The 13,739-nt window shown below is 36.9% G+C and overlaps 1 protein-coding gene across 4 annotated transcripts in view; it reads left to right on the forward strand.

Annotated features, from left to right (window-relative positions):
* Positions 1-13,739, forward strand: part of HNMT (histamine N-methyltransferase) — a 162,041-nt gene that overhangs the window by 12,377 nt on the left and 135,925 nt on the right. For all 4 annotated transcript variants that reach the window (XM_069067859.1, XM_069067857.1, XM_069067858.1 and 1 more), the window contains exons 3-5: positions 8,684-8,791; positions 10,076-10,206; positions 12,660-12,753. In XM_069067859.1, the coding sequence (XP_068923960.1) occupies positions 8,684-8,791; positions 10,076-10,206; positions 12,660-12,753 (333 nt within the window). The remainder of the gene's footprint in view (positions 1-8,683; positions 8,792-10,075; positions 10,207-12,659; positions 12,754-13,739) is intronic.

The following is a 13,739-nucleotide window of genomic DNA, read 5'->3' on the forward strand; positions in this document are numbered from 1 at the left end:
AGAAGAAGAAGAAGAAGAAGAAGAAGAAGAAGAAGAAGAAGAAGAAGAAGAAGAAGAAGAAGAAGAAGAAGAAGAAGAAGAAGAAGAAGAAGAAGAAGAAGAAGAAGAAGAAGAAGAAGAAGAAGAAGAAGAAGAAGAAGAAGAAGAAGAAGAAGAAGAAGAAGAAGAAGAAGAAGAAGAAGAAGAAAGCATTAAAGGTCAGAAAAGGTATTCACCTGACTAGGTTTTTTTGTCACAGTCTGTAGGCTATAGCTCAAGGTTGTACGTGTGGCTCTATCACAGCACCCTCTTAATTTAGTTTCAATATCTTTTTGAAATGGGTCACTCCAAATCATTGAATAGTCAACAAAAGGAGATCAATTTTTCCTTCACACAATAAGGATGTGCTATGAGTATATAGTGGCATTTATCTAGTCTGGACTCAAACTCCTGTATCTCCATTTGGAAATGTCCCTCTTGAGAGTAGGTCCTCAGAGTACATATATATTGTCTTTTTGGATGGGAGAAGGCAGGGCAATTGGTGTTAAGTGACTTGCCTAAGGTCACACAGTTCGTAAGTATTTGAAGTGTCTGAGGCTGAATTTGAACTCAGGTCCTCCTGACTTACATATGTATGTATAATACACATGTATAAATTATATATATAATATACACACACATATATGCATATATTTAGATAGATAAATAGGTAGCTAGCTAGCTAGAGACAGAGAGACATAGATAGATAGATAGATAGATAGATAGATAGATAGATAGATAGATAGATAGATAGATAGATAGATAGATAGAATATAAGCCTAGACCTGGAAGGGACTTAAGAGACCTTAAAGTTTATAACTTTGAAGCAATTAGCATACCTTAAGGGTAACTGAACACTGAGATTTTTAAAAATATAGTAGTTTTGCTTCAGAATCTTCCCCTGGGTCTTTGTATATACTTCCATGACCATTAAACTAATGTGCAAATTGTACCATTTATAAACTGAAAATAAAGATAAAATTCAGCTTTTAGAAATATATATGTGTGTATGTATATGGCTAGATATGCACATGTGTAATATATATGTGTGTGTATGCATGGCATGTATTTTAAATATTTTAATTTTTTCTTTGATATGCCTAATCTGTCAGTTTAGCTGAGCTCTTATGTTCAAAGCCATCTATGCCATCTTTCTTAATGTTTCCATTTCAAAAGGCGTTTTTGTGGCTGGTATCTTCCAACAGTTTCATTCACTTTCACAACTTTAGGGCAGAAGTTTTCAGGAACCAAATGCCAACATGCATCTGAAAGCAAATGTCAATGCTCTTTTGACTCTGCATGTTTATTTACAGTTCTTCCCTTTGGACTCTGTAGCCATTTTAATATTCTGCTGCCAACCTTCCACATTGACAAACTGCATCAATACTGAAATACCAAGAAAAGAATACCCTCCCTACATATGAGACAGATACATTTTTCACTGCAGACCAAATCAGATTATACATCTTCTGGTTCCACACTTATAATCTAAATTATTTTCTCTGGTCAGTCACAGTCTTCTAAATCCTAGGAATATTCTAGGTTGAGACTTGTAATAGGAACCAGATAAAGGATAATTCAAATATAGCATGTAATATAGTAATTATCTTCTCCTCCCCTCTACCCAGATGGAAAATCTAAGGAATTCACACACATTTTGAAATGATGTGGTGAAATGAAGTAAGCATGGATTCATAAATCTGTCTGATTTGCAGTGTGCTTTATAGGCTATAAGCTAATGCTGATAATAATAATATGCTAGAGAAGCAATATTACTTCGTGATAGGGACCTGGCCTCACAGACAAGAAGATCTCCATTAAAGGCCTATCGGACACATGACTGTGTGCCATTGGCAGGTTAGTGCCTTTTTAGTGCCCTTAGGCACCTCTGTGACTATAAATGCTTAGCTCATCTTTGGTAGAGGGAGTTTTCTCACCAGGAGTTGCCAAAATGGAAGCACAGGTCCAGAGCTCTCCCCCCTACAGGATGATAATATAATAATGATTTTAATAAATACTTTTAAGGCCTTTCATCTACTTTTCCTTAATTCATCTTCACAATAACCTTTGAGTTAGGTCAGGTGTTATTTAAACAAATGAGAAAACTAAGGGTCAGAGAGACCAAGCAACTTACTCAGGCACCCAGTTCCATAAGAATCCTAAGGTTGTGTCAACAAGCACTGTTGGGAAACCCTCTGGCACACTCAATAGTCTCATTGATTGTTGAGAGCCAGAAGGCATCTATGGCTTCACCTAGTCCAAAACTTTCACTTTATAGATTTGGACTTGTTAATTAATTTGCCCAAATCACAAAGATAATTAGAAACCTCCTTAAGGAAAGGTTAAGGAAATGAGATTACTTAAGAGGCTATTTTAATGATAACTCTTTCAGGCTTTCCCTCACCTTCCCCTTTTTTTCTTATGTTAATGACCTATGAGCCTAAGAGTGCTAGAAGCAGCTCTGATCAAAGATCAGATCTGATCTGATCTTTGTTCAATTTTCATTGTGAGAATTTGCACTGGTAAACTAAGAATCTGGGCCTGATTTGCTGTTTGGTTGATTGTCTAGATTAAAGAAAGTATAAATAATTCAGATTACATTTAACAGCGTGTGTATATAAATTTCCTCAGGGATACCAACCCTGTTGTTGCAGTTCTGTGCAACTCTTCATGATCCTATTTGGGGTTTTCTTAGAAAAGATACTAGAGTGGTTTGCCATTTCCTTCTCCAGTTCATTTTACAGATGAGGAAATTGAGGCAAACAGGGTTAAGTGACTTGCCCACATTCACACAGCTAATAAGTGTTTGAGGCCAGATTTGAATTTGGGAAGATGAATCTTCTGATACTCTATTCACTACACCGCCATATTGCTGGTAGACTGTCAAATATTTTGTTAAAATCTTGACAGATTGTAACTGATGGACTTCCCTGATCTAGTCTAGTAATCATTTCAGTAACAAAAATTATGTAAAATTAACATAACCTTGATGAGGTCATGGTGGCTGTTTTTGATGATTGCTTCCTTTTCTGTGTGTTCATTAACCATCCCTTTAAAATTTAATTCTAGCATTTTGCCAGGAATCAAAGTTAATTCATCTGACCTTGCAGACTTCCTCCTCCCTCCTCTCTCTTTTTCTTTTTTCAAACCAGAACAGTTTTTGTCATCTTGTAGTCTATAGCATCTCTGCCATTTAGTGTAATGACTGGTGCAATGGAAAGAGAACAAGCTTGAAGACCCAGGTTCAAATCCCTGCTCTTCTACTTCTTGTCTAAACTTCGAATTATTTTACCTTGCTGGACCTCTGTGTCCTCATATGCAATATGAAGGGGTTGTACTGGAATGCAGCTATCAAACATGTGGGCCTGAGCAAGCCCCAAACCAGATTAAAATTCGTTTGGGGGAAAGTTAGCAAAATAAATAAAAATGCAATAAGACATAGATAACTGTTTTAAACCTGTCAATATGTGGCCAGAAGATCCCTATGCATGAATCATTGGTCCCTAATAGGTACACTCTTTCTTTTCAATTCACCATTGAATTAGAGCATCCCTAAAAGTCTTTTCCATCTCTAAAACTAGGCTCCCATAACCTTTAAAATTAGAAGCCATCTACTGCTCTACAAAGCAACTACTGTTTTAAGCTGTCCCTTTATTTAACATGTTTAATTAGAAACTAAATGGTGAACATTGTGGTAGCCTTTAAAAGGTAATTATCCCAGAGAGTTTAAATAATTCCAATGGCCTAAATGCCAAATTGTTGATAATGCAAGCTGCCACATATTTGACTATAAATGCCTCAGGACATTCATTTACATATAAAAGAACTAGCCGAGTCAATTAAGACCACAGGTTAAATTATGACATAAAGTGATTTGGATAGGGGAGAGGAAAGTTAAAAATTAACATTGGCTACTTGGATGACATATTGTATGACTATCACGTTATATATATTTATATTTGCAGTGATTCTACATATTTAGCAAATATTAATAAATGAAGAAACAGTTATTTAATCATGATTTTCTCCTAACTTTTAGACAGTAGGCTCTGTACCAGTTAATTTGCTTTGTTATTCACCAAAGGTTGGAGGAGAGGGAAGAGGAAATGGTGAATTGTAAAAATAGTCAAACCATTGTTATTTCTACTACCCCTTCCATCTGTCATATAAACCTTTGCAGATTTTGTTCCTTTAGGGGAAACACTCAAATGTGTCACTGCTTAATAAGGCTTTTGCTTACCCAAATAACTGCTGGCTTTTGTGTTCTCTGAAAGTGTGAAAGGTCACATATTTTGACAATCTAGAGCTATTAAAATCATCATCAATTAATGTTTATTGAGTGGCCATGTGGTGGAAGGATATGGTTCCATTAAAAAACAACAACATAGACACATACATACAGACATTGATTCATTACGTTCGCACACAGTTTTTTGGATCTCAGAACTGTGGGCCCCAGATGGCTTAGGAATGAACAATAAAGCCTGCTTGCATGCTTCCAGATTTCTTCTTTTTTTTTCACCCTGCTTACTTTAAAATTGGCCAAAATTGTTACATTAATGGCTTCTGTTTCCCTTGTACATTGTGCTTTAATTTGGTATTTTGGTTATATGCTTTATAGGTCATTTATAGAGAACTAACATGGCAGGCACTGACCAAAACATAAAATATCATGGCTCCTTCCATGAACAGTTATGCTGAGAAAAATCAAATGTTTCCCATTTGTTTTTCTTGTACTGACTCTTTTATTGTTGTGTCCATAATTGTGTAGAATTGGAATAACTGGATGCAATGAAGGTCAAAGGAGACTTGGCTGGATGATGATTTGTGTCCATTAAGGACTCTAGCTCCAGGTCACATGGAAAGGTGGAGAGAGAAATGGATAGTGTTAAAGAAGGCTGCAGCGTGGTAAATTCCTCAGGAGAAAGCCAAATTCCAATTAATATGAGGAAGTGAAAGTAGTGTAGCATGTACTACACCATTCTTATCAGTTATCTGAATTCACTACCATATTGTTATTTTCAAATTTTATTCTTCCTCATCACCCTTCCCATATCTAAACATTTGTCAAATCTTGATAATTTTACTTCCTTCCATCCTTTGCATGTGCCCCCTCTCTCTGTTCAGTCAGTCAGTCACTCAATAATCAATTCTTAAATTTCCACTATGTGCCAGGCATTGTGCTACACACATTCAGGCTGCTACCCTAGCACAAGTCCTGACCACTTCTTGCTTGGGCTAATGCTTTAGCTTCCTATTTGGTCGTTTGGTTTCCTATCTCTCCTTTTTTCCAATTAATGCTCTGAAGAACTACCACATTGATAGACCTATTGCACAGTTCTGATCATTCACTCCTCTCTATAAGAAGCTTCAGTTAAATGCCTTCTGTTGCCTAGCATAGGTTCCCAAAGTGGTCGATGCCACTCCCAGGGGGTGCTGAAGCAATGGAGGGACAGTAGCAGCCTTGGGTACAACTGGCGGGTATTGAATAAAAATAAAATGGCAGTGGAAGCATCAGGAAAGAAGAGAAAATAAGAAAATTTTGAAAAACTGTTCATACAGTTTCCTCTGTTGTGTAACACAGTTAAAGTCATAGTGATTACATTATTTTCAAAAGCCACACAAAATGCAAGTTAGAACCGATCTGACTTGTGGTCTAGTTCACTGACAAGTCTAAACAAGCAAGTGTGGACAGGGAGGGTGTTAGCCATTGTTAGGAAGTCCAGCATGCATTGGCAGGAATATGTACCTGTAATGGCTTGTTTACAATACAATACTATATGGTTGCATAATGCAACATTGCTCATCAAAATTTCAGTGCGGGAAAAAACCCCACAATTTTATAACAAATCATTACGTTTAAGATGCAATTTTAAAAAGTTATACGTTATGAAATGATGCCAACTAAAAAAAAAATCAAAGTTATAAAGAAAGTAGACTTCCAGGGGGATACTGAGTTATTTTTTTTTAAGGGGGTAGTAGGCCAAATAAGTTTAGGCACCTCTGGCCTAGAGATAAAATTTAAACTCTTGTATTTGCTTTTTAAATCCTTTACAGTTTGGTACCAGTCTAACTATGCAGACTGATTTCTTATCATCCCAACCCCATCCTTGTCATTTATGGTACCTTTTACGTGGCATTCTAACTTCTGCTTCCATGCCTTTCTACCAGCTCTCTCCCCAAGGCTCCATCTTAGGATGTCTTTGCTACACTCCCCCCCCCGACCCAGTTGTTAGAAGCTTTACAATTCCCCCAAATTACTTTGTATATATCTAGTATATATTTTGTATTGACATATTTGTTCACCTGTTGTTTCCTTCTAGTAGAACACAAGCTCCTTGAAGTTGGGTATTATATCATTTTTGCCTTTGTACTTGTATCTAGTATAGTTCCTTACCTATTAAGCAGGGACTTATTAAATGCTTGCTGAATCAATGAAGAATAGAAAAATTTGTTAATGATGGCAAGGAGTTGCCACAAAACGAAAACAAAACAACAACCAAAAACCCTGCAAAAAACAACAAGTGCTGTGGAAGCTGTCCTCAAGGGGGGAATTGAGATTTGGGGGCAATAAGGCTGGAGTGAAGAGAAATGAGATTAGGAAAAGAGCTATCAGGGAGGATTAGAAAATTTAATTATAGGGAGAGGTCAGTTGAAGAGTCAGATATGGTTAATGAGATCACTTGTAGTTCCTGACCTTTCTTACTCTAAATCTATGTTCCTGTGAATCCTGACCATTTAAAAAATTGGTATGAGGGGACTTTTCACACATCAAGCTCTCTTTGATGGACCTACTATATACCTAGGATTGGGCTAGATGTCAGAGATGCTCAGAAGTATAAAGTATCTCAAGGACACCTGAACACATCAATAATTTCATTGGGAAGATAGGAGATAAATGATTGAAACAGTTAAGTACAATATACAATAGTATATAGTAAATACTAGAACACAGTGCAGAGAGTAAATGCTAAAGGAATTCATATTATACCTTGGCCAGGATTACTAAGAAGAAAGTACTTCTTTGTTTCTTTGGCATGGTATATTTAGGAACACTCTCCATCTTTCCATCTTATCTCCAGCAGCATGTCCCATATATCTTCAATTAATGAATTTCTAGTAGGAACCACTGAGCTCAGAATATAGTGAAATCAATGCTACTGATTGTGAATGATGCATGAAGGCTTGGATTCTATGCAGCTTGCATATTGTAACATGCAGACCCACAATATCTAACTCAGTTACATGAAAGCAAACACTCACCACGTTCCAGAAAAAAAAGACAAAATATGATTCATCTTTTGGTGCTTCAAGAATAGGGATTTGGAGTTTTGCTATTGACTACCACTAATTTGACCCATCTGGCTAAGCTGCTGTTTTAAGGTAAGGAAAGCAATATCTCCAGCCCTTCTGTCGACGTGCTGGTTTCTATTTTTCTCACCATTCCATAGTTTGGTTTTTTTTTTAAATCATGAATAGCACATGGATTTTTTAAAATAACATTTTATTGATAACTATTGTTTTTACATTACCTTTATATATTCAGTTTAGGGCTTAGAGCCAGCTTTTACAGGCTACTGAAATCTGATTGTTAAATTTCCAGTGGCAGCAGTAAAACCTCAGAAATTAGCAAATGATACAAATCAGGACTTGATTTATTGTTTTGTTTATTATCTAGATTTAAGAACACGATGAAGAAAATGTTAAAAATGTAGAGTAAGCTTAAAAGTATGGTATGCATTTTTTTTTTCTTGTAGAAACATTTGTTAAGTACTTGTCAGCATGCCGGTGCCTATTTTTCCCAGTATTTCACTTTTTCTAGAGAGCCATCCTTTATAATGGAGAATAAATTGGGGCAGAAAGGGCAGGCAGTCCTAGCAGTAAACCCAGTCCATCATCTTAGCTACAAATGCCTTGGATTTATAGTCAGGCCTTCGTTGTCTATATGGTATGATATAAGAGGCATATAGGATAATATAAGAGATTGCCTTTTCTCATGCCCAGAATGGATTACGGTGATGATCCACCTAGGATAATGAAGAATCCACTTTGATTACTTCAGTTAATAGAAGTATCTCTTTTAGCCAGCTGGAGAAGAAAAATATTGAAGGGGAGGTCAAAGAGGAATTGAATTGTTCTGGGGAAGTATTTTACTTTATGCATTTAAAAACAATTATTCCAAGAGGGAATCCATTGTCTTCACCAAACCACCAAGGGCCTGGGATGCAGAAAAGTTGTATAGAACCTCTGGGCTAGTATCACCGTGGCAGCATTGCCTGCTGCTGCTTTGCAGGCATTGGGTTCAGACACCAGCTAGGAATCCATCTCTTGTGGTGGGGTCTTTACTTGCCTTCACATTGCTCTACTGTGGTAGTTCTCAAACTTTTATGTTGTTCATAGCTCAGCATTATTCCTGGTCATAAGGCAGAAACTCCAGCCTTATGAATGGAATTACAAGTGTAAATTTCATTCAAACTGTGAGACTCTTGCATGTTCATGTAAATGCAAATGCCATGTCACTGGAAACTCACAGAGCAAAAACTCATGGCATCCTCTCTGGCATACTCCCTTTGAGAACCAGTATCCTAGGGAGCAGAAGAAAGCTAGTAAATCAACTCAAATTTATTTTCTTGCCTTAAATTTGACACTCTTGTTTGTCTCCCAGGGGAAATTGATCTTCAAATTCTCTCTCAAGTTCAAGCTCACTTTCCAGGAAGTCACATCAACAATGAAGTAGTTGAGCCAAATGCTGAACAAATCTCAAAATACAAAGGTACAGTATAGTATCCAGTTAAGGGCAAATAGAACTGAATGAAGAACTAGAAACTAGGAAATTTAAAAGAGAAAATTTCTAGAAGAACAAGAAAATTTGAAAGAGGGCAAGCTGTCAAGGAAAAACAACTTTCACCAAAATGACCATGTACAAACTTTTATTTTTAAACTTTCTCTACTCTGGTTTCTCCTCCTCCTGCTGCACCTTCCTCCACTTCCCTTTTCCCTCATCATACTCCCCAGGAATTTTATTTTCTATAGGTAGCCACTCTATACCTTATTGATAACTTATGGTCTTGCCTGGGGCACTGAGGTGTTAAGTGACTTACCCTTGGTCATACACAAAAAGCAGCATTCTAAGCCACTTTTCCTGGTTCTAAGGCTTTTTCTTTTTATCTACTACTATCATCCCCTTAATCATTTGCAGTATGCCTTTTTTTATTGTTCTTCTCTAAGGCTATTAGGAGAGAAGCCTGATTAAGCCAATTTCCTGGTGAGCATAAGTCCCAGGAAAACTAAGCAATAGATAGTAAAACCTCTAAGTGTTTATTTACAAAAATCTTCAACCCCATCCAGTTCTTCCCTATCCTCTACCATGAGCCATTTCATCTTATGTAATTGTTTAATCTGAGGTGTGTTCAACTGTGTCCTCTGAATCAAATAGATAGATTTTATATTGATAAGATTCACTAATTTGTTTTGCTTGACTATGCATATTTATGACAAAGAATTTGTTTTTCTGTTTCTCTTTTTTCTCCCCCCAATGGGTTAGAGGGTTGGAGAAACAAACAAACAAAGACATTGATTCCTGTTCATTAAAAAAAAAAAAAACTGTTAAAAATAAAGATTTAAGGAGGTGGTACAGATGTGCAATATTGAATGTACTGTATTGGTGGCTTTGCTTAGTTGTTTTATTTTCTTAGAAGAAACCTCTCTGGGGATAATCTGTAAATGTTTGTAATATAAAAACAAAATATAAATAAAATTTTAAAGAAAAGAAATAAAGGAATAAGAAAAATAATAAAGAAAAGAAAACAAGGAAATAGCAATCTTCACCTGGCCATGACTCCCATCATTGTTTCTTGTCATCTCTTTCTTTGTGCTCTTAATGTTATTTTTTTTTAATTCAGATGAGATCAATAGCCTTCACAAGTTATCTAAAAAAGAAAAATGTACTTTATACCTGTTATGTATGTAACTTTGATTACATTAAAATTCTAAATGAAAATGGATTCCAAATTTGCAATTGAAATCGACACTGTGCTCCCTTCTCTCTGTATTTTAGAACGTGTAGCCACAGCATCAAACTTCAAGAACATAAAGTTTGCTTGGCATCAGGAGACATCATCTGAATATCAAAATAGAATAACGGAGGAAAAAGAGCTTCAGAAATGGAACTTTATTCACATGATTCAGGTACAGATCTATTTATGATAATATGCTGTCAAATGGAAGATTTTTTTTTTAATCAGAAATATATATGTGGAGGACAAGGAATACTCCAACCTGAAGAACAGTGAAATTCTTCTGAGACTTAATTTTGCCAATGACCTTAATCTATTCTAATTGAAGACAAAATGCTTGATGATTCCAAGCATTTTCCCTCAAGTTCAGCAGCTGTGTTATTATTATATTTTTCTTATAGAAGTTAAGTTTAGAGGTCTCTGTTCTCTTGAGTGATTGCTTTCCTTATGTCCCTAGTCATTTGCTGAAAACCCTTGTTAGATTTAAGGAATACTGTGTGTCGTTATTCAAGTACAGTTATTTCAGTTCTCATTACCTGGGTAATGTGCCTCTTTAGACTCTGCTCTTTTGACTCACATGCTTAGTGTTTGAAGGTTAAGAAAAATCAGTGGAAAGGACTCCCCCATGGGCCATTAAGCAGGGGTCCAAGTGACCTCCAAAGTAGTCTAGCCTTCATGTTGGGTTATTGAATTGAACTGTTTCTGCTTTGCTTTGTGTACTAATTTCAACTCAGTCTTTTGGTGATTATCTAGTTGCACTGAATAGGTCAGAAGGAGTTCAGAGAAAAAGCTGTCCCATGGTTCTCTGCAGTAGTCTTCAAATGTACCCCAGCAGGATCCCTTCAGAGCAAATTACCTCTTGGACAATCATATCTTAAGGAGTGTAATGCTTTTGCACTGTCAAGGTGGTGGCAGTTGGCGCTCTCCCACTGACCAACACCAAATTATTCATGTTGAGTGAGCTGGCACATCTTTCCCAATAACCAAGCACATCACCTTGTACTGGGCCTAAGCCAATTTACTGGAGAATCTGTCAATAATATTCAAAGCTGTCACTTTTTCTATGATTTAAAGAGGCATCTGTATAAAACAGTTGAGCCAGTGCAAAGGGCTTAATTTTGAAGCAGTGTTCCATGAAATGGAACCTGATTTTATTGTGTAGGCACCATTTTCTTTTAGAAATACTACAGCTTGTATAAAATAGGAAAAAAAAAAAACACGGAATAGGTTCCCTTTGCTTGGCTGCTCTACCAGTATCTGAGAAGTTGTGTAGTGCAGAGATAAGGGTGTGACATCTGCAGTCAGGAAAACTTGGGTTCAAAAGATGAGCTGGAGGATCATGGAAAGTCCCTTAGATTCTCTTTATCTCAGACCCCGTAGTCCTCTGTATTTAGAAGACATTTGAAGGAGAGAGATTTGAAGTAATCTAATTTAGTTCTATAGTTTTAAAAATGAAGAACTAAGGCCCACAGAGTTTAAGTGCTTTGTCCGTTGTTGGATAGTAAGTGGCAAATTCTTAATTGGAACCCAGATTCTTTGACTCTAAGTCCGATACTTTCTACTACTATCATTACTACTGCTACTAGTACTCATCCTGTTCTTCCTGTTGCTTCTGCTCCTCCTACTCCTCCTCTCTCCCACTGTACAAATATTATCTCATTTTATTGTAACAACAACCTTGGAACACAGGTGCTATTATTATTCACATTCCAGATGAAGAAACTGAGGCAGATGGAGTCACTTAACTGGAGCCTGAGGGACAGCCTAGGGTGGCATAGCTCATGGGTGTCTGAGGTGTAATTTGAGCTTAAGAATTCCTGACTCTAGATCCATTGTTCCAATCTGCTATGTCACCTAGCTGTCTCTGTATCATCATAGAATACTGCCTCAGTTTCCTCATCTGTAAAATGTAGGTAGTGGATGTGGTGGCATATGCCACTCAGTCCCAGCTCCTGGGGTTAAAGCTGGTGGGTCACTTGAGTTCAGGAATGCTAAACTATAGTGAGACTAAAGCCAAGACAATGTCTACACTATGGCTGGAACCAGGATGGAGAGAGTCTTGGAGCAGAGGGTCAACAGGTTATCTAAGGAGAGGAGAACTAGCCCAGGTCAGAAAAAATGGATCAGATTAGTTTCTGTGCTGATTATCAGTACCTGGATCAGCCTGTGGGTGGTCACTGACCTTCCAGTCTGAATGAGGTAGAAAGATCTAGTCTCAAAAAAAAAAAAAAAGAAAAAGGGAGGGGGGGAGAGCAGAAATAATACTGTGAGATTCAAATGAGGTAATATACAAAAACACCATATACATACTATATACACAATATAAATCTTAATCATTATCTACTTTGCTGAAGGCACATAAGGGCTTTGCTGGCCTGGAAAAATTTTGCCTCAAGTTGAATAGCTAGTACCTCCCTACCTTGAAACTTCCCTTTTGTCTAATACTCCTAGTTCCCATGGAACATTCAGAACCTCCTTCTTTGTTCTTTTCTTGAGCAAAAAAAGTACACCTTAGAAACCAAACTCTATAGTGAACATTCTGTTCCAAGAAACGAAAAGAGAGACTGGCGATTGTTACAGTCTGATCGCTTTGTTTTCGCATTTTTCCTTTCTTCTTGTTTCTAGATGCTGTATTATGTAAAAGATATCCCAGCTACTCTGAAATTTTTCCACAGTCTCCTGGACACCAAGGGCAAGATGCTTATTATTATAGTGTCAGGTAGGTTATTCTCATTCCAACCTGAATTTAAAAGTACAAATAGGCGAATATGCATGTATATGTATGGGAAGGAGTTATATCATTTAACTTCATTCTAAATTGCATGAAAATGACTTTTACTAGAAAGTCAGTTGATCTTAAGGGAATTGGGAGGGCCATTCATGGCAGGTCTTAATCTGAGAGCTCTCCAGTGGGCTAAGAATCTGCATTTCCCATGTGGGACCAATTCAAATGCTTGGTTTCAGTTTGAGAACTCTTCACAAGAGCTGCTGAACGATCAAGGCAGAGTGGAGTTATTTTACTATATGTACAAAAAGATCAGACTATCATTTTTACCTATTCTTTTGACTAAACCCAGGCATTGAATAGGTACTTAGAAAAGAGGAGAATGTGGTGTAGTGAAAAGAATACTGGACTTGTAGTCAGGAGAGACTTACTTTTGAATTCTTCCTCTAACATCCACTATTTAAATGACTTTGGGAAAATCACTTAACCACTCTGAGCCTACATTTCTTAATGGATGTCAAATTAAGATGTGGAATAATTACTAGTAGTTCACTCATAGGTTGTTATGAGAATTAAATGAGATAATATATGTAAAGCACTTTACAAACCATAAGATACAATATAAATGCCAGTTATTGTTATACCTTTAAGAATTTCAGATGACGTCAGAATCCATCCAAGAATGTATATATGTACTATTAACATATATGTGAGGGACAGCATGGTATTGTGGATAGAAAGCTCTCCTCAGGAGCCAGGAAGTCCTGAGTTCAGTTCCCACCTCTGACATATACAGGCAGTGGGACCCTGGGCAAGTCCCTTAAGCTCTAGGTTCTTTAGGCAACACTCTAAGCCTCTAAGTCACAGTGAAGGTGCTGACTTTCATTAGTTAAAAGAATTTTCTCATTAGAGAGTTCCTTATATTGATGAGATCACAGGTCTGGACCCTATGCTTAGTCATCATAGATGCAATTTTATAT

Source organism: Petaurus breviceps, unplaced genomic scaffold, assembly GCF_028583685.1.
Source record: "Petaurus breviceps papuanus isolate PSGF00001 unplaced genomic scaffold, PetGlider_PUasm1.0 90752, whole genome shotgun sequence".
Classification (NCBI taxonomy): domain Eukaryota; kingdom Metazoa; phylum Chordata; class Mammalia; order Diprotodontia; family Petauridae; genus Petaurus; species Petaurus breviceps.